The sequence below is a fragment of the Coenobita brevimanus genome, chromosome 40 (genome assembly GCF_032717465.1).
Source record: "Coenobita brevimanus isolate Jiangsu-jjx chromosome 40, ASM3271746v2, whole genome shotgun sequence".
In the NCBI taxonomy this organism is placed as follows: Eukaryota; Metazoa; Arthropoda; class Malacostraca; order Decapoda; family Coenobitidae; genus Coenobita; species Coenobita brevimanus.
In genome coordinates, this window is record NC_136993.1 from 60,645,829 (window position 1) to 60,666,804 (window position 20,976).

The following is a 20,976-nucleotide window of genomic DNA, read 5'->3' on the forward strand; positions in this document are numbered from 1 at the left end:
AGCAAAGCTTTTGATGTCATCCCCCGCCACAACCTCACAAACAAAATACTCAACACAAACATGCACAATAACACAAAACAATGGCTGGCAAACTACTTAGCAGGCAGATGTGCACACGTAACATTTGCCAGTCAGTCTTCTAACATCAGAAACTTCACAAACGGCGTCCCCCAAGGATCTGTTTTGTCCCCTACACTCTTGAACCTATACATGCACGACATACCCACACCCCACACACCACAGATACGCATAGCTTCTTATGCAGATGATATGACACTTACATGTATGCACCAAAACGCAAACACAGCTGCACACATCATTCAACCTTACCTCAACACACCACATGAATGTTTCACCACAAACAGGCTCAAAATAGCCCCAGCCAAATCTACAGTGACCCTTCTCACAAACTGGACAGCAGAACATAGTCACATCCCACACCTCACCATAAACAAAACTCCCCTACCACACACACACACACACACACTCAAAATCGTAGGTGTAACATACAATACATCAGCGTCATTTAAACAACACATCACAAACATTAAAAATAAAATAACAGAAAGACTCAATGCTTTGAGGTCACTTGCCCATACAACATTCGGACACAACAAAGAAGCCACCATCACAGTATACAAACGATACATACGTTCAGTGATGAATTATGCAAGCCCTGGCTGGGCTTCTAACCTCACCAAAACACACTGCAACACTCTACAGACCATACAGAACAAGGCCTTAAAAGTAATCACAGGCTGCACAGCTACTACACCGGCAGACCACCTACATCAAGAAACCAAAGTCCTCAAAGTCAAGGATCACCTAGACATGAGAGGCACCCAGTTTCTTGCTGCAGCCTCCACAAACCCAGAACATCCACTATATTACATGGCAGCACATCCACCCACACCAAGGAACATCAAAACAACACCCAGCACACGATACCATACACAAATACTGTCATCTCTCCCCCCTCGCCCACCTCAGACCAGCTTCCAGAAACATATCCACACTCAAATCACTCGCCATTCCATTCAGTCACTTAAAGACGACACACAGTTGCATGTACGGCCTCCTGATATCCACCCTTCTGAATCCCATCTCCCTCGTGAGGTCAGGGTCCACCTGGCCAGGCTGAGATGTGGGCACCATCCAGCCCTCTTAAGCTACCAGATGAGGCTGGATGACTCCGTCGCTGATACCTGTCCAGGATGCAACACAGCACCCCATACTATTAAGCACATTATGGAAGACTGCATTGCACACAATCACCTCCGCCAACAACACAATATAAACTCTTTGAGAACTCTGTGGGAAAGCCCGGTCTCGGCCGTGGCCTTCCTAAGGGACTCGGGACTGTTCGGCCAGACTGCCTAGGGAACAACTACTACTACTACCCTCCTCAGGTACACCTGGATCTGACAGACCAGGGCAATTTTTCTCGTTCGTCTGGTTCAATAACCTATAGATGCCTGGAATCCCTGTCATTCTCAATAGCTTCCAAACTTTTTGTGCCCATGCAGGGTGAAAGGGGGTGACTCGTGTCTCTCTATGGTTTTACAATATATCACTCAGAATTGCATGCCCAGTCTGTGAGACCGAGGTGTACCTGAGGAGGGGGCAAAATTTTTCACTGTGAATTTGCAAGTTGATTTTATGTTGTATGGGATCCACTATGCTCATAATGAAGTTCCTCCATCCCTCAAGTTGTGACACCAGTGCTAGGCTCATAATGTTCTTTGTTTTCGTGTATTGTGACTGAAAACAAAAACTTTAGTTTGGCTTTTTTTTCATTTTTATAAGTATGTGGAGTTCAATAAATTAAAACTTATAAACAAAACTGTAGGTCTACCTGATGAGGGCTAAAGCCTGTACTTATAGGGCCCACCTATACTAGTCTAAAACTGGACATATTTTAAACGAAAAGTGCTCCCTCGTGTACTTATTTCGTGGAAAGTGCCAATCTTAACCACCTGGAAGTAACAGAATAAATGCCTTAAAGTGTGATTTAAATAGCCTTTCTACATTTACCCCAGAACCAGACATACTGTGACATAAATTCCAAGAGAGTGTTAGTTTATATTAAAACTGGAAGAATAGCCCATATAATCTGTTCGCGTTGTTGTCATATGGCTTCTCATTGTCCCTTAAGTCTAGTATGGTGAAACGGCTTGCCCAGAACATGACCTACTGATACAGAATGTGTTTAATTTTCTCTCCCTATCATGACCTGCATGATCAGACAATTTACCTCAGAATATGCCCGCGTCTTGCCAGAGTCACAGTAGGTCCGTTGACTGAGAGAACCGAGAAATACATCAATGCCCAATGACGTTATTTGCTACTCTACTAACCTTCATGGGGTAAATACTAACCTGAATAGTGAAAGCCTGTCTACTTCCCTTCTGCACTAAAAATGTAATAGGCTTATCAACCACGTCCCTGAGAGACTGTATGGGCATTGGGATGTATCTGACGGCCAGGAGGGACACCAGGTTGCCTGTATAGCTACGTGTCAGCACCACAGTTGTCAGCATCCACACACCCAACATCACACGCTCCCATACCCACCATGACCTGACAGGACTGACATCTGAAATAAGCAAATGAATGTATTTCAAATTAAGGTATTACTGAGTGATTACTTCACTCTGTTCTCTCATGTGGTATTGTGTGTCCTTACTGTTTTTGTAATCATTAAAAATATTTTTGTCCCAAATATGCATTAAAATATTCTTTTGTTCTCATGTTCCCTTCCTTCTCGGCCTTTAGCCTCAAAGTGCTGGAGTTTGTAAAGAATGGTAACTAAAGAACTTAATGAAAATTGGTAATATTTGTATGTATATTCATTGTGATGTAGTTTAACAGTTAACAATCAGCATTAGACAAACCAATGTGATATGCCATTATGATTTAAGTAAATGATATCTCAGCTTCGGAAGAGCAATTGGAAATTTTTTCTTATGGATGTTTTCCTACAAATTTTGTCACTAGTTTTGAACCGCTACACTGCTGATTAGCAACCATAGATCAAGGCTGGCTTGCAACTCTTTAAGGAACTTTGCAGCACACCGAGCAATTTCTTTGTAATTTTGATCTTAGGACTCCGTACAGTGTAAATAACAGCACCCAATACCTATAAAGCCATCCCGAGAGTATTTTTAAGAGGGATTTCTCTCATTCTTAGTAATATAATTTGGTGGTAGAATTTTTTTTTAAATAAAAATTCACTACTGCATACATATATTTGTAAATTATTATGGGTATTCATGAACATGGAACATGGAACATGGAATGTGAGAGAAGTGAATGATGAAATGAAAGAGAGAGATTGTTCAGGTGCTTGAGGATGCAAGAGTGGATATATGTGGACTGACTGAAACTAAATGGTGAGGTGAAAGGGTGAGAGAATGGGAATATGGTTTACGTATATGTGCGGGAGTTAATGAGAATGAGAGGGCAAGAGAGGGAGTACGTCTGATGATAAGCAAGAAGTGGAAGGAGAATAAAGGAGAGTATGGAACAGTGGGTGCAAGGATTGTATAGGTGAGGATGAAAGTAGGTATACAAGCGTGGGCGATTGTATGTGTGTATGCCCCGACAGAGGACCGAGTGGCAAGAGTGAAAGATGAGTTTTGGGCGAGAGTAGAAGCATGTATGGACAAATTTGAGAGGAGCGAGAGAGTGCTTTTGATTGGAGACATGAACTGCAAAGTTGGGAATGTACGACTGGATGGAGTGGTTGGTCCGTGGGGTTTGGCAGCTGAAGTAGATGGGAATGGTAGAGTTTTGGTGGACATCTGTGCTGGTAAGGGGTTGGCAATAGCCAACACCTACTCTCGACATAAGATGATCCACCGGTATACATGGAAAATAATGAGGAAGATGGATGGTGAACTTGTTGAACGAAAGGCAATGATAGACTACGTGTGTGTGGATGAGCGAATGAGAAGACAATTGTTGGATGCAAGAGTGTGTAGACGGTGGGGGAATGGAGTCTCGTACCATCACTTAGTGATGGCCAAGGTAAAGCTGCAAAGAAAATTGTTGAGGAGACGAAGGGGAAGACAGGAGGAAACAGCTCCTGTAAGAAGAGTGAAGAATTTGCAAGATTTTGAGAAAATGGCAGAGTATAAGAGCATAGTGGAAAAAAGATTGGGAAGGTATGAGCTAGAGCAGATGGAAGGGGTGGAAGACGTATGTAAGATATTTACGGAAGAGATTGGCGCAGCTTGTGAGGTGGTTTATGGAGTGAGGAGGAGATGCAAAGGTGTGCAAGGGACAGCATGGTGGAATGATGAGGTGAAACGAGCTGTGGAACAAAAGAAGGCGTATAGTGAATGGTTAGCGAGTAGAGGTAGGGAAGAAGATGAGAGAGAGAAGAGAGAGGTATATGTGAGTAGGAGAAGGGAGGTGGAGAGACTGTTGAAGGAGAGTAAGAAGAAAGTGGATGAAGAGTTTGGGAGGAATCTGAGTGTGAAATGGAGGGAGAGTAAGAAATTGTTTTGGTTAGAGGTAAAGAAAGTAATGCAGTGTGAAAGGGGAAATAGTAGGGAAGTGAAAGATGGGAATAATAGATTGTTGGTGGAGAAGAGAGAGAAATTGAGCAGATGGAAGAAGCACTTTAAGGATTTGTTGAATGTACAGAATGACAGCAGTGCGAGTAGAAGTGGTTGGGGAATGGCTGGGAGAAGAGATGAGAGGAGGGAGGAAGAGATCAGTAGGACAGAAGTAGTGGAAGCAATGAAGAAGATCAAGTTGGGAAAGGCCCAAGGAATTAATGGAGTGTGTGGTGAAATGCTGAGGTATGGGGATGAGTTTTCGTGGAGTGGATATGGAAGTTGTGTAGATTGGCTTGGGAAGAGGGAAGGGTTCCAAAGGACTGGAAATCAGGTATAATTGTTCCTTTATATAAAGGAAAAGGGGAGAGAGAAGTATGTGGTAACCCTAGGGGTATTTGCCTTCTTAGTGTGACTGGTAAAATATATGGTAGAATACTCATTGATAGGGTTAGGCATATGACAGAGGAGCTAGTTGGTGAAGAACAAGGGGGATTTAGGAAGGGAAAAGGGTGTGTATATCAGATATTTGTTCTAAGATGTTTAGTGGAGAAGTATCTAGAGAAGGGAAAGAAAGTGTATCCTGCCTTCATAGACTTGGAGAAAGCTTATGACAGAATAGATAGGCAAGGTATGTGGAAGGTATTAAGAATATATGGAGTGGATGGGAAATTGTTGAATACTGTGGAGAGTATGTACAAAGGAGCTAGGACTACGGTGTGAGTGGATGGTGAGCTGAGTGAGTTCTTTGATCTCAATGTGGGACTGAAACAGGGTTGTGTGATGTCTCCATGGCGGTTTAATATATACATGGATGGGGTTATAAAGGAGGTGCAGGGTAGGGTAGTGGATGTGGGGGTGGCTCTAATGAATGAGGGTAAGATCTGGAAGATTCCGGTGTTGCTGTTTGCTGATGATACAGTATTGTTGAGTGAAGATGAATGGGAGTTGCAAGGTTTGGTGAACGAATTTGGGACAGTGTGTAGGAGGAAGAAGCTGACAGTTAATGTAAACAAAAGTAAAGTTATGGTGTTTGAGAGGAATGAAGTCACAGCATGTACAGTGAGGTTGGATGGTGAGGATATGGAGAGTGTGAGTGCATTCAAGTACTTGGGTAGTGTGATGAGTAAGGATGGAACTTTGGGGGATGAAGTGCGTGAAAGGGTACAGCAGGGAAGAAAGGTTGTTGGTTCACTGAAAGCAGTGATGAGAAATAGAGAGGTGAGTATGGAAGTTAAGAAGTCACTGCATGATAGTATTGTGATCCCTACCCTGACGTATGGAAGCGAGGCGTGGACCTTGCAAGAGGGGAACAAGTCAAGAGTGAGAGCAGTGGAAATGAGTTACTTGAGAGGAGCATGTGGAGTGACATGGAGGGGCAGGTTAACGAATGAAGAAGTGAAGGAACGTTGTGGGGTGGATGTGGATGTGGTTGAGAAGATTAGGAGAAATACACTGAGGTAGTTTGGACATGTGGAGAGGATGGAGAATGAAAGACTGACTAAGAGGGTATATGTAGGTGAAGTGGAGGGGGGGAGAGGGAGGGGTAGACCGAGGATGAGGAGGAGGGATGGAGTTGAGAGATATATGAGGGAAGGGGGGTGAGTTGGGGGGAGGGTAGTCAAATGGTGGGTGACAGAGCGACTTGGAGGCGTTTTGTCTGCGGCCACCCTCTGCGGGATTAGGGCGTCGGGCTATCGATAGAGAGATAGATTCATGATAACTATTCTTATCCCTGCCACCACATAGTTTCAAAACAAAACAAAATGCCCTGAATGAGATGTTATAATTAAGACAAGGAAGTGGTAAACCCTGATGCAATAGTGCAAGTAATGAGATATTGTTGCTAAGACATTGTTGCAAGGGACCGAGGAAATGCATCTAGATGTCAAGATCAACAGTCCAGTATAACTGTACGACCATACATGGTGGTTGGATGGCAATATTAATATGTGGATTTGTAATAATGAAAATTTAGAAAGACACCAATGAATGACACCAGTGTAATGAAGGGAATAATAGAAGCCACCATTAATGCTGACAATTTTATCGAAATTATGGGAAATTGAGGGAAGCGTGAATTTACTAGCGAATTTTGGAGATCATGGAAAATGGGGTAACGTGATATTACTAGAGTTTATGAGGCATTACGAGAAATGAGGTAGCGTGAACTTATTTGAGAATATTTGGCTTTATGAGAAATGAGGTAGCGTGATCTTATTTGAGAATATTTGGCTTTATGAGAAATGAGGTAGCGTGATCTTATTTGAGAATATTTGGCTTTATGAGAAATGAGGTAGCGTGATATTATTAGAGAGGGCGTGAGTTGTTAGATATTAGCACGCCTTACGGACTGCTCAACCTCGTTTGTACCACTCCTTGGAGGATAGCAAAATTCAAACTCAAAATGACTTAACCTAAGATTTACTAAGTATTAAGAACTGAGATACAGATTACTCTTCAAACTCGGAATGATACCAGACAAAATATAATGAGGATCTATATCAACAGAAATATGAATCTTCTCAAACTGAATATTCGAGGAATACTGTTACACTTTTCAGAAATATGAATCTTCACGAACTAAATTAATATTCAGTAATGAGAATTTACAGTATAACTCCAGAAATATGTATATTTACACACTAGATTAATATTCCAAGAATACCGATACGCATGGATATAGTCCCGTGGTCTCTGACGGACTCGTCGGGAAGGATCCTAAAGCTTATCACCAAGAATATTCCCTAAGACTAGATGCACCAAAAATTGAAGAATCTTATATAAACTAGACAATAATCAAAGAACCAATAATCACGTGGACCGTAATCAAATGGACAAATGGACAAGCCGATATCTACTTTGATTCCATGAACTAAAGGGGGGGGGGGATTTAGTGTTAGCGGTTAGGCCGAGGCTTGAATGATCGAATCCTTGGGATGCTAGCCACTGCCCTCTATAACTCTCGTCTACAACAATGAAAAGGAACGATGATCTCATTATTCAGCACAAGAAGGATCAGGGGAAAATATCACTAATTTCACTCACGAACGTTTATGATGACTTAATACATGAGGGAGAGAAAGGAGGGGGGGGGGGGTGAGAGCTTGGGCACTAATCTGCAACGATGCAAAGGAACGAACTGTTTGGCGTGGCTTCTCACGTTTTATAAGCATTCAAAACAGGATTTGGGAATTGGCTAAAACTTTAACTGATTATACTATTATCGATTCTCTCGGATCTTCAGATAATTCAAAAGATACTTTTGCACTCAACATATGTAGAAAAGTGACTTACGATGTTGAAATTTTTGTAATAAGCGTATACGAACTTTAATCACAATGAAGCCAAATTAATTAAGAATTAGAACAGTTTTATTACCCGTGTCGGTTACATGCCTACGTGACTGTAACCAGGACTCAATAACATTAATTTCGCGCTTCACAAGTGACGATCTTCAAGATTCTTGCTGCAGTCAACTCTCAATCACCACTGCATAGTTAACAAAAGAGAAATCTATCAACTTCGGCAGGTAAATCTCTAGATTAGAACACGAAGAAAGACATTCGCGATTATTAATCTCTCCTAAAATTTCCGCGGTTATAAGTCTTTGTTAGTAACGGCTGGTTCATATGTATAAACTCTAGCCATATTCACATCAAAACTCGACGTAGCATTACCAGTAGCAGAATCATGTTCAGATTATGGATATCAACTAAGACTAAACTTAAATATAGAACTTAACGATAAAATCATGAGTTACACCTACAACCATACTTAAGCTTAAGATTACACCTGCAATACTAGCTTATGCTAACTTACACTAATACTTAAAATTATGGCACTACAGATATTGACCATATAATATGTAAATCTTGAGATGCATATATTGTACTGGTGAACGAGCAGTAGTTACATGTGAGTAAGTTTGTAAGCAGATAATCTTAGTTCCTTTTGTCATGCAATGACAGGAGAAGTTTAAGATGGATACTGGGTCTTGATTTGTAGTTTATCTTCAAAGGTAACACTCAAGATGAAAAAACAGCGTGTAACATAAGAGCTAACTAATCTCGCTGGACCCATGTTCTCTTTCCCTCTCTCTACAACCTCTTCCTCCTGCAGGTAACCTCCTTCTGCCTCTCTAACTCTTCCTTCAGTCTCTAGGAGGGCTGTGTCACGTGTGTAACCCGTATGTACGCTTCTGGTGCCCTCCGGCATTCTTTTACCTAAATATTGCTGACACATTTCCCGTTCCCACATCTAGCTTTACTCGTGTTCCTATCTATTATGCTATCTATTATGAGTTGTATTATGATAATGTAGCTTCCTACATCTATCTCTCATGCTATCATGATTTGTATTATCATAATATATATGGAGTCCTGACATCGTTCGGTCACGCCAGCTGGAGAACCTGTGACAGCATATATCAGTGATACTAGTCTATTAATACATAATACTGATTATAATATTGCATAGATACGACAGTCATGATAATTTTGTACTGACATAATAGTATCCTAGAAACATATTACATTGTAAACATGTTGGATACATAATGGAACATATGCACTATAGTTAAATTGAGTATGGAATATTGTATAACATATTGTAAAATGTGTATGTATAACAGGCACATACATATAAGCAAAAAATAGTTCAAAGTTAAGATTATATTAAGAGTTATTAATAAATTTGTATTTTATACAGATATAATGATGTTAGATTAATTCAAGTGTTGTCCCATAATTTTCCTCTTTTTTTTTTTTTTTAATTAACAGTATTTACAAAATATTTACACTTCATTCAGGGGGTCTCACTTGAATGTTCACTCTTCCTCCTGTAAATACTGACTCGAAGTTTGCAATTGTTGCATGCATTCCGTGCATTGCAAGCAGCACTACTGCAAATACAATAGAGAAGATTATAAAGACAGTAGGTGCTGGGCTATACACGTAATATATGTTGAACATACTCAAACTCAATTCTTCCCAGGGCTTCATTGTTTCATTGATTAGTTGCATAGTTTCAAACTTGGGTGAAGTCAGCTTAATACTCGTGCTCATGTTTAAAGCCATCTTAGGTAAAGGGTGGAAATATTTGTGTGTATGATTGAGGATGGCATAGTAATTGGTGGTAGATAAAGTGGACATGGATGGTTTAAGTACCGTACAGTAGTCTGGTGTTATGTGTAATCCTGATGCTGAAGTATGAGATGGTAGTATATCTGGATAAATTATGTAAACTGATGTTATGAGTTAAGTAAAAACAAACAAACTGTGTCTAATGCGCTTATGGTGTATAGGTTTATCTGGAGCAAATGTGAAGTTGCAATGGTGATGAATGTTGTAATATCTTATGATAGCCATTTCTCAAGGGACTGTTCCAGTAGGCTGAAACGTGAAAATATACGCAGAACAAAGGTGAACAGCATGTAAGGATGTACAGCACTTTCGTTCAATCGTTGATTCACTGGTGAAAGTGACAATGTTCCGTCTCTTGGAGACCATGATGAATTTGGTGTCTGTGTCGATGTTGATGACCAAAATGTCATTATTCTTAGAAGGGAAGGGGTATAATTGATACACTGTGAACAGGTCATCAGTTATGAATGGTACATGAACTGCTACTGGTGTTGGTGTTAGCGTTGCTTCTAAATATGGATAATATAAAATGAAATCCATACCCCGGAACAAAGGCTTCAAACTATGTTTATGTATGCCTTGACTAATTATCTGACGTAGATCATGAAGTATGTTAATTGTGATCGTGCCATTACCAGCATTTGCAATTCCTTGCATAAGTGCCCTGCAACGAGCTCTAGTGTTATCTAACCGGAGTATAATTGTATCATTATGTTCCGTGATGACTGAGAAGTGTTGGAAAAATGTTATGTTTCCCTCCCTGGCATAAATTTTGTCCATACTTTGGTGAGATATAATTTCTGCCTCTTATAGATTTTTTACGATTGTCTTCATTGCTGAGTTCTGGTCGGCAACGAACTTGTTTTGATATATTAGTACCTGAGGTATTTTATTAAATCTGTTGTTTATTTCTTGAAGGTCTTCCTCTGTAGCCAATCCAAAGATGTTCCCCAGAATTGCACCACCCAGGTCAAACAAACAGCGTCTTTGGCGAGTACACGTGATGTTCGTGTCACTCAATGCCTCTGTTCCATGAGATGGGAGACCTTGGATCATGATGAGCATAATTGATTTAGCCTGTTTTATCTTCCATTTCGCTAACTTCACGATTTCAGTCACATCCTTTGTGTTATGAGCTTCTGAGACATAGCCTCCTATCATAAATCCAAGGGTTCTCAGTGGTTTGGCAATGTTCTCCAAATAAGTAGGTAATTCGTATAAATAATCCAAACTGATTTCAGTACTCATGACATATTTTACGATTGACGTCGTGGCTGTTGGAGCTATGAGGCATCCTTGCCGTACCATATGTTGAGGGTCTAAGTGAGCATATCCTCTTCCTATGTAGAGGAGAATCCATGTTATAAGTCTCTTCATCGTTAGCTACCGAAAAAAAAAAAAAATCTATTAATTTCCTAATCCAGTCATGCTAGTGATGATGTGTGTTACGGCTAGCTCATGGAGAACAATAACTTGCTTGTTGTTTCACTTATAGAAAGAGTTTAAATCGATATCTAGATCATGTAAATACTGTACTGTAGCCTTTTTAAGAACAGTTGCACCTATGTTTGTTTGTTTGGCCTGCGATCTTAATTTATTTCTATAATTATTGTTGTCTTCTTGATTGGTTTCATGACTAAGTTTCGGTTTTTCGGTGGTGTCCGAGGTTGTATAATTGTTGGCTAATTCCCTTGGTACCCGTTTTAAATGATGAACATGAATCTGATATTCTTCACCACTTGACAGTGACCTAATTACAACTTTGTTTGCTCTCCTATTGATTACTCTGTATGAGCCCTCAAAATTCGAGGATAATATATTGTCTCTTGTATGAATGAATACAATGGACAATGTCTCCTAACCTGATAGGGATTCTTTCGCCTTTTTATTGAATGCCTCCGTCATTTTTTCCTTGAGCATCGGTAATTGTTTTTTCACTCTCTTGTGTATATCTTGGAAATCACATAAACGGAGTTTAGGGTAATCATCGTAGTTGTATATGGGCAGATTTTCACCTTCGAGAATTTCATACGGTAATTTCTTATCTGTTCCGTAGATAATGAAATGTGGTGTGTTTCCTGTAGACTTATTTATAGATCCATTAATGCTTCTACTCTGGGAATTCAATCAACCCAGCTTGCATAATTTACAATGAAACTGTGTCGTAGTACATCCAATACTTCTTTGATTTGTCTCTCTACTAACCCATTGAATGCTGGGTGATAGGCTAAAACGTTAACCTTCTTGATATTGTATTGTGTAAGATATCAGAATTAATTTTACCTCCATTATCGCTTATTAATACCTTTGAAGTTGTGAAGCAACATAATACATTATCTATTATTGCTTTTGCTACTGTTTCTGCTGACTTATCATTAATTGGGGCTAAAATTACAAAGCGTGAGAAATGATCTATTGCTACGAATAGGTACTGGATATTATTGTATGAAAATGGTAACTTGAGTAAGTCAGTTGCAACAACGTCCCACAGTTGATGTGGTACAGGGTAATTACCTATAAGTGTGTTTGGGTAGCCTTTGTGTTTTGCACATGATTCTCTGTGTATATGATTGTTTATATCATTTCGTAATGATGGCCAGTAATATAACAGCTGGGCTTGTTTAAATGTCCTGTCTTTTCCCGGATGTCCTGCATATGGGCTATCGCGTATCGTTCGTAATACTTGCGGTATCACGTCGTTAAGTACCACTAATTGTTTATTATATCTTCGGCGTTTAGGTTGTCCTGGGTTGATCCTGTATAAGGCATTATTGATGATTGTGAATTGTTCGAGTGGTATACGTGGCTTGGGTAATTGTATGTCATCTCCACTTTCTAACTTGTATATAACTTTAGACCACGTTGGATCAAGTCTCTGTGCTTTCACGATTTCAACATGGTTTGGATGTTTCCTTTGAGATCTAATGCCGTGACATGCACTGTCTTCAGGTTCCTAGATAGTGCATTGGCCACTAAACTCACTTTGCCTTGTATGTAGTGAATATTTACAATGTAGTTTTCGACTGTACCTTTCCATCTTGCTCTTCTCCTAGAGAGGAGTTTTTCTTTGAACATACCCACTAAGGGTTTATGGTCGGTGAATAAGTGAATTTCGTAACCATATACCAAATCTCGAAACTTCTGCAATGCAAATACCACTGCAAGTGCCTCTAAGTCTGTAGTGCAATAATTTTTCTCTGCACCTTTTAATTGTCTGCTGGCGTATGCAATTGGTTGATACTTTCCTCTCTTATCTTCTTACACCAATACAGCCCTTGATCCTTTAACAGATGTGTCTGTGCAAATTATAAATGGTTTTGTGAAATCAGGATAGGCCAAGCATGGTGCATTTGTAAGTTTATCTTTTAATTCATTAAATGCTTGTTTTTGTTCTTCTCCCCATTGGATTATAGCATTTTTTTTTTTAGTAGTATGAATAGAGGAAAAGCTATTTGAGAGAATTGTTATTTAAAAGACCTATAGTATCATACCAGACCTAAAAATTGTCTAACTTTGTCTATAGTTGTTGGTTCAGGAAAGTCTTTCACTGCTTGTATTTTATCATCGGATGTATGTATGCCTTTTGCATTTAGATTGTGGCCTAAGAATTTTAATTCCATAAAGGAAAATTTGCATTTAGAAAGCTTAATTTTAAAACCAGCATCACCAAGCTTCTGTAGGAGTTGGTCTAATTTCTGGAGATGTTCTTTTATGTCATTAGTTGCGATAATTATATCATCAAAATAAACGATTATTCCTTGTCCTAGAATTCCGGACAATACGTCATTCATCAGGCGCTGAAAATTGCCTGGTGCTGTCTTCAATCCCATTGGCATTCTCTTGTATTGGTTATGTCCTATATTTGTGGAAAAGGCAGTGTATTTACGTGACTCCTCATCTAATGGTACTTGATAATATCCATTAAGCAAATAGACTGTGGAAAATACATTATTCTCTGGTCTAATATTTTGCAGGACGTCACTTAGCAATGGCATAGGAAATCAGTCTGGGATTGTGTGATTATTTAGTTTACGGTAATCTACTACCACACACGTCTCCATTTCGTTTAGGCACGAAAAATAATGGGGCATTCCACTGGGAGACTGATGGCTCAATAATGCCAAGTTTTAGCATTTCACCGACATACATGTTTGCAAGTGTACGTCGTGATTGTGGGACTCTATAGGCATGTGCAAAAATAGGTTGTGTGTCTGGGTGCACGTTAATTTTGCAATTCATCAGGTTAGTACACCCTAATTGTTCTCCAGGTAATGCTGCCGTTTGCCGATGTTTTTCCTAATTTTTTAACAAATCAGCTTCTTCATGAAGTTGACGTAAGTGAATAAAATTCTGTTTTATGCTTTCTCTATCCATAGATTTTATCTCACTTGTCATCCCAGCTAAAACTATCTCCATCACAGGGGAGGGACATTTCTCAATATTTACTATACAAGGCCCCTTTTTCAATTGTACTTCCCCATTCATGTGTGTTAATTAGGAGTACCTGAGTTTGCCCATTGTTATTCATCTGACATAATGCGTTTTCTACTGACAGTCCTTTCACTTTACGTAATTCTTCCAAGACAAGAACAGTACTCTCCTTCAATTTTCTCTTTATGGTAACTTTCATGTATGAGTTAGGAGGAATAACTAAATCACTGGTGAGATGGGTGGGAAAAACTGATGAGTCAGTACTGTTACCTCGGTCTGTAGTGCGGAGGTTGGGGGGGGGGGGAGTGGATCTATACACTCGTCACTTTGTGTATGTTTGTTTAGTCCTTTAATGTTTCAATTTCTTTTTGGTTCTGTTTTACTAATCGGTAAGAAATCTGATGGTACCGATTATTCTGCTATTAATTCATTATTAAATTCTCTTCCATTCATTTGTGGGAGTAAAATTATTTTCTCTGTTCTCATGGATCTAAAGCCCAGTAACATATTAGCTTTGATTGCTAAGTTTTCGGCAATATAGAAAAATGCAGAAATTGGTCTTGTAGTCTCTGTGAAACTGATGTTTAACCGTATCATGCCTTTTACTGTAATTTGTATGCCGTCTACTGTATATGAGTCTAAATCAGATTCTTCCAGGAAAGTTACTTTCTTCCTATTTCTAAAAATTCTATCTAATTCTTCTTATGTTATTAGTTCACTGGAGAGCCTGTGTCTAAGAACAAAGAAATATTTTTACCCTCACATACAGCTGGTATCAAGATACACTCACTTCCCAACATGCCTCCTGTGTGAATTTTGGGCTTGGTTTTCTTTACGACTGATTGTTTTTTGTCATGACTTGGCCTTTCCCCGGTTTGAATATGGAACTAGGTTTTCTACTGTCTCACAATTGCTGGTCCAATGACCTTGGGACCAGTGATGCCTCCAGTATGGATGACACCCTTGCACCTTTTGTTTATCTTCTTTTGTATTGATAAAGCACTCATTCTTTGTGTGTCTTGAGTTCGCACAATAATAACATACAGTGGACCTATCTCCTGAATGTGATCCTTGAGATGACTTCCCATATTTAGTGGTATTTGTGGTGCAGCTTCTGCTTGGACTTCGCACAAACTTTTGTGACTGCCTGTGACTTGGAGTTTGAGATGGTTGTTTGTTCTGTCTGTTTGCGGGTCGCAATCGATTTTGTTCTTTGTTTTGGGGGGTTGTAGCTGATACTGTGTCTGACATTCTAGTTCTAGTATAATTTGACTGTCTCAGTCACTCCTGCTTGGGTACAATTCATCTCTACCTCGTTCATAAAATCTAACAAGCACATTCCTGGGGTGTAAGCAATCGTTTTAGCTATTTTAAGGACCCTATCGGGTAATTGACACAAGGCAGCTACATAACCTATGATGTCTACGACAAGCTCTGACGACATCTTTCCATCTTCTGTTATCCAGTTTGAGTTTTCTAAAGTAGCTAATAATGATCTTTTAATTGTAGAAACATCTGCTGTGATTTCACTTAGCACCTGATTTGTTGTATGTTCTCTTACAAGATCCGTAATTCTGGGATTATGCCTGGCAAAAAGTTTATGCCTTCAGAGAATTTTTACAGGAATTCTGCTTTAAACTCATCATATGTCTTAGCTTGAAGAAGCTTATCTGACCTGAGCAGATCTTCTGCCGGACATCTTTCTTGATTAATCCAGGAGGAAAATATTGCAATTTTCTCCTGTTCATCTGTTACATATCTCTTAACAGATAATTGTTCACATTGATTGATGAGAGACATTACATCAATGTGGTCTTTATCTGTTCCTGAGAATTTTAGGATGTTTTTATCCTCAAGACAAATCTAAACATGAGGTGGGGATGTTTGATTTGTGGCATTGCCTTTGTTATTCATTTTGGTTGGTTGTTTTGTTAGGTTCACTTGGAGTTCTTTATTGTTGTGTGAAGGAATAGTGGAATAAGTTCTACCTGATCTATGTACTCTTTTAAGTAAATTTTCATAGATATGTAAGTCAGGGCTAAAGTCCTCACTTGCTATATCAGATGGGAATTTGCCAATCATCTGGAAAGTATGGATTTGTTTCTTTATCTTTAGTTTGTGGACAATTTTGTAGGGTGCGTGCGTTGTCCTGTTGCTCTCCTAATTCTGGATCTGCAGTGGCCGCTAACTTTGTATCATCTGGCACTAACATGGGCGGTATCGAAAATATTCCTGTCATGTCACTCAGCTAAAATGAACTCATGTTGCTAGGGTATTGTGTTATGAAACACTTCTTTTATTTATGCCTTAACTGAATCGATGAGTAAATGAGTTGTAATAAATGAAAGATAATAAGTATATAATTGTATATATATACATAAGTAAAGGATGTGTTTGTACCTAATTTAAAGCACTGGGAAGAAATAAGTAAAGTATAATCACCCATTTGAGACAGATGATGTCACTCTCGGAGACTCAGAGACGTGTTGATAGATGTCACTCTCGGAGACTCGAGAGACGTGTTGATAGATGTCACTCTCGGACGGTAGGTGCAATGTTGATAGATGATCTCACTCTCGGTAGCTCCAGGGCTGTGTTGATAGATTATATTACTCCCGGAAATTCCAGGGCTTGGTGATCTCAGTATTGACTGCAGTGCGGAATAGCCTCAGTCATAGCGCACCTCACCATACAGTGTCGAATTTCCACTCAGTAACTGTTGAGAATAAATGAGTATGAGTAGGAATGTGTGAATAAAGATGAGTAACGAGCAGTGGGTGAGAGGTACGTGGTGTGAGACACACGTTGATTGACATGGCGTCATCTCAGCAAGCGCACACAGCAACGTGGACTTCCCATACTCTGGCACCTGTGGTGAGTAAATGAGTAGTGATGACTAACCTGAGTGATGAAGGATGAATAAGATGAGTTGTGATTGTGGGTTTTGGTATTTGCTGCCATCGTCTTGACCTCTTCACTCCTACGCCAGCGTGGTGATGGAGATGGAGGTGGGGGGTCGGTTGTCGAGAGGAGGGTTGGGCTTAGGTGGTTGTAGCTCACTCTTCGTTTGCTTGATTTGTGTTTCTATCGTCTTGTGATGTATTCGTTGAGGTTGTATACTTGATTGTGTTTAACTGATTGTAGAAGTAATGGTTTGTTATGTTGGTTCATGCATTACTGCCACCAACTATGATATGTGGATCTTGACCCTATAATATGTAATCTTGAGATGCATATACGAGTATTGTACTTGTACTCGTGGATGGGCAGTAGTTACACGTAAGTTTGTTAGTAGATAATCTTAGTTCCTTTGTCATGCAATGACAGGAGAAATTAAAGATGGATACTGGGTCTTGATTTGTAGTTTATTATCTTCAAAGGTAAAACTCAAGTTGAAAAAACAGTGTGTAACATAAGAGAGCTAACTACGTGTAACTTCTCGCTGGACCCATCTTCTCTCTCCCTCTCTCTACAACCTCTCGCTCCTGTACCTAGCCTCCTTCTGCCTCTCTAACTCTTCCTTCAGTCTCTAGAAGAGCTTGTGTCATATGTATAACCCATATGTACGGGTTCTAGAAGCGTGTGTTTCTCTGTGTGTATATGGCGCTTCTGGTGCCTTCTTGCAGTCTTTTGCCTTACTCTTGCTGACACATTTCCCGATTCCACACCTAGCATTACTGGTGTTCATATCTATTATGCTATCTCTTATGAGTTGTATTATGATAATGTAGCTTCCTACATCTGTCTATCTATGATTTGTATTATTATTATATGGAGTCCGGCCAATACTATCCTAAAAGTGACGACTTCCACCATAACATAGAGGACAAGCTGGAGATCTTACCTTGTTGTAACAGCACTCGAATGCAGCTGGATGCCTTCACCATTTGCCCTGTATAATTACGAGCCTGGGTTTGAAGGCAGGAGGGAAATACTGTCATTACTGCAAGGACCCCCAACAAAGCCGTAAGAAGCGTTCCCCAGACATGAGGGGAAACGGGTCGTAGGAAGCTCCAGGGGTTCACCTCAGGCTTGCCATGACCCACGATCATTCTGCTGTACATGATGTCAACGGGAAAGGTGAAGTCCACTACCTTGGCTCTCGAGTAAGTGATGTCAAAGAGGCCAAGGCTGATGTCCACTTCCTGAAATTAGTAATGAATAAGTATCTGAAGTGCAATACTGTCAGGTACCTCAAAATCTCTCATATCTTCCTATCCACATTTTTAAAAATCAGTCTCTCATAACTTTTTGTCTGTTTTGTGCCTTGTAGTTTTATTTATCTATCTATCCATCTTTCAGCATGTGAATGCATCACCAACACTAGTTTAGTGAAGCTGATATTCAATGAACTGTTTAAATGGCATAACATAAGGAAAATAAAGTTATTTAATCCACAGCCAATACATAATGATGCAAGGCCGTAAATGGACCTACTTCCCGCATTGACATTCCGATCATGCCGGTCCATGACCCGTCAGGCTGTTCCACTCCCCACGATCTGTCAGCGGGGGTCACATAGTCGTATCTGCAAAGTTTGTGACAGGGAACGAATCTAACACCACTCCTACATAAACATTATATATATATACATATATATATATATATATATATATATATATATATATATATATATATAAATATATATATATATATATATATATATATATATATATATATATACATACATTACAATAATGACAGTGTAGAAGCGCGCATGTGTACGTGCGCATGCATGCGTGTGTGTGTGTGTGTGTGTGTGTGTGTGTGTGTGTGTGTGTGCGCACCTGTGCATTGATGTGAGACAGTGAGTTCACTGATTGGCAATTCATGATTAAGCGTTCGACACCAGTTTTCTTACACAATAGTCTCTTAGGTGACAGGTAGAGGCGCTTACCATTCTCTCAAATACTGTAATAAGGTCACAGGAGGAGTGAACACCAAGAAGTTTAGTAGATATGGAAAATGTGTGTCCAGATACCCTTGCTCGGCACATCTGCTTGGAACATGTACGAAACATTATGTTTGCACGCTTGTTCGAAGCACCGTTGTCATGGACGTATTCTTAACGTCGATTGGAACCATGTTGGTAGCCTTGGCATGAACGTTTCCTGCACTGGGCATGAAAGTAGCTGGCTAGATAGTTAACTGAGTACCACAGATGGTGAGTGGGAATTGCCTCAGCATCATGCAGTGGGCCAGGGACCAGGTATTATGATTAATAGAACTTTATTAGGCACACCGTGTGTTCATAGATCTGACAAACTCAGAATACAAACATGATATTAAGAAACTAAACACATGGAACGACATCGGTGACACACTGTTATTGGATCGTACCGCTGTCATGAAGAAGATCGATATTTTGCTCAGACATTCCGGGTGAAAGACAGAGTAAATAAACAGAGAATCATGGCAGGATGCAGACGACGTACTTATATATAGGGGCTCATGGTTTGCTTAAAAAGCCAGAGCTCCCTGCTGGACAAACATAAACCACACATTACATTAGATGCTGAACTTCTGTAAAAAAAAAAAAAAAAAAATCCTGAATAACACTCTCATTTACCTGTGCAGCACAAGTACAGTATCGTCATGTATTATATCACTGATTGCACTGTGTGTGCCCACTCCTACCACTTCATGATAGACACAATTATTATTCGCCAAGACGTTTTGCTTCCTGTCCACAAAACAATCATCATTGATGGGGCCGCAGCAAGCAATAGAATTTCTCCCGCTGATATAATGGAAGCACTGCTACAGACATGTGTCTGTGTGGGATGCATGTCAGCTTCGAACATGCTGAAGCTGTTGCCACGACTTTAGTCATGGAACAATGCTACCAACATGTTTCCAGCATGTCCGGCATCAAGATTATAATTCATAAATGTTTGTTTCTGTGTTTTGAGCAATGTAGATGGCACAGGTGTCCGAGCAAGAAAATGATGTAAGGAAGCTGAAAAAAAGAAGAGTATGACAAAGGATCAAATTGAATGGAGAAAGTGTGTAAGAAGAAACACTTCCCAAAAGTGAGGCATCAAATTTTCAATTTGGTTGTATGGGACTGCTTGTTTCACAGGTGAATCTGAAACTTGTTTACAAATAAAAATTTAAAAATATGTATTTTTTAATTCAAAGGTTTCATTATATCAATATATGTGTTTTTCATTTCAGTGCCCAAGTTATTTGATACTTCAACTACTGTGTTTCTATTTAATAGTTTCTGAATATTATTTCACGTCAACCCTTTGGTGGGAATTACGTTCAGAATGATAATGATGATGGTGATTTTTTTTTTTTTTTTACCTGATTCCATGTCAACATTTAAATAAAAGAACACACGTGCAAATGCAAAATGAAAGACACATTACCCAGATGACATGGGGTTATTTGGCCAACATCGGCTCATTCCGGATACGTATCGGCACCGCCGGGTTGCAGAAAATCGCATGTGACTTGCTTTGGCTTAACACACAAAATACTCTACCATTCCACTTCTGGCAAACCATAATTGAAACAGAATATTGTTGCCAGTGCTAGCATATACCTGAACTGGGTCTATATAGTAAAACACTTATCACGCCATTTCCAGCTGTTGTTTAATGTTTCCCTGTATATAAATTTTACAGTTTTTATATTAATTTTAGGTAGATAACAATGAAACAAAAATGTTTAGTCAATCGATGATGTTAAATTTTCCGTTTTTACGTGAAAATTAGAAAATTATGCATTGTATTATAACTTTCTGAATAACAATTGGTTATTAATTATTATTATTATTATTATTATTACTATTATTATTATTATTATTGTTATTATTATTATTATTATTATTA

The 20,976-nt window shown here is 39.4% G+C and overlaps 1 protein-coding gene across 1 annotated transcript in view; it reads right to left on the reverse strand.

The window, feature by feature from the left end:
• LOC145397154 (putative glutamate receptor) overlaps positions 1-20,976 on the reverse strand; it is a 73,118-nt gene that overhangs the window by 25,009 nt on the left and 27,133 nt on the right. The window contains exons 6-8 of the mRNA XM_080270352.1: positions 18,575-18,665; positions 17,982-18,282; positions 2,379-2,596 (exon numbers count right to left, since the gene is read on the reverse strand). Coding sequence (XP_080126478.1) covers positions 2,379-2,596; positions 17,982-18,282; positions 18,575-18,665 — 610 coding nt within the window. The remainder of the gene's footprint in view (positions 1-2,378; positions 2,597-17,981; positions 18,283-18,574; positions 18,666-20,976) is intronic.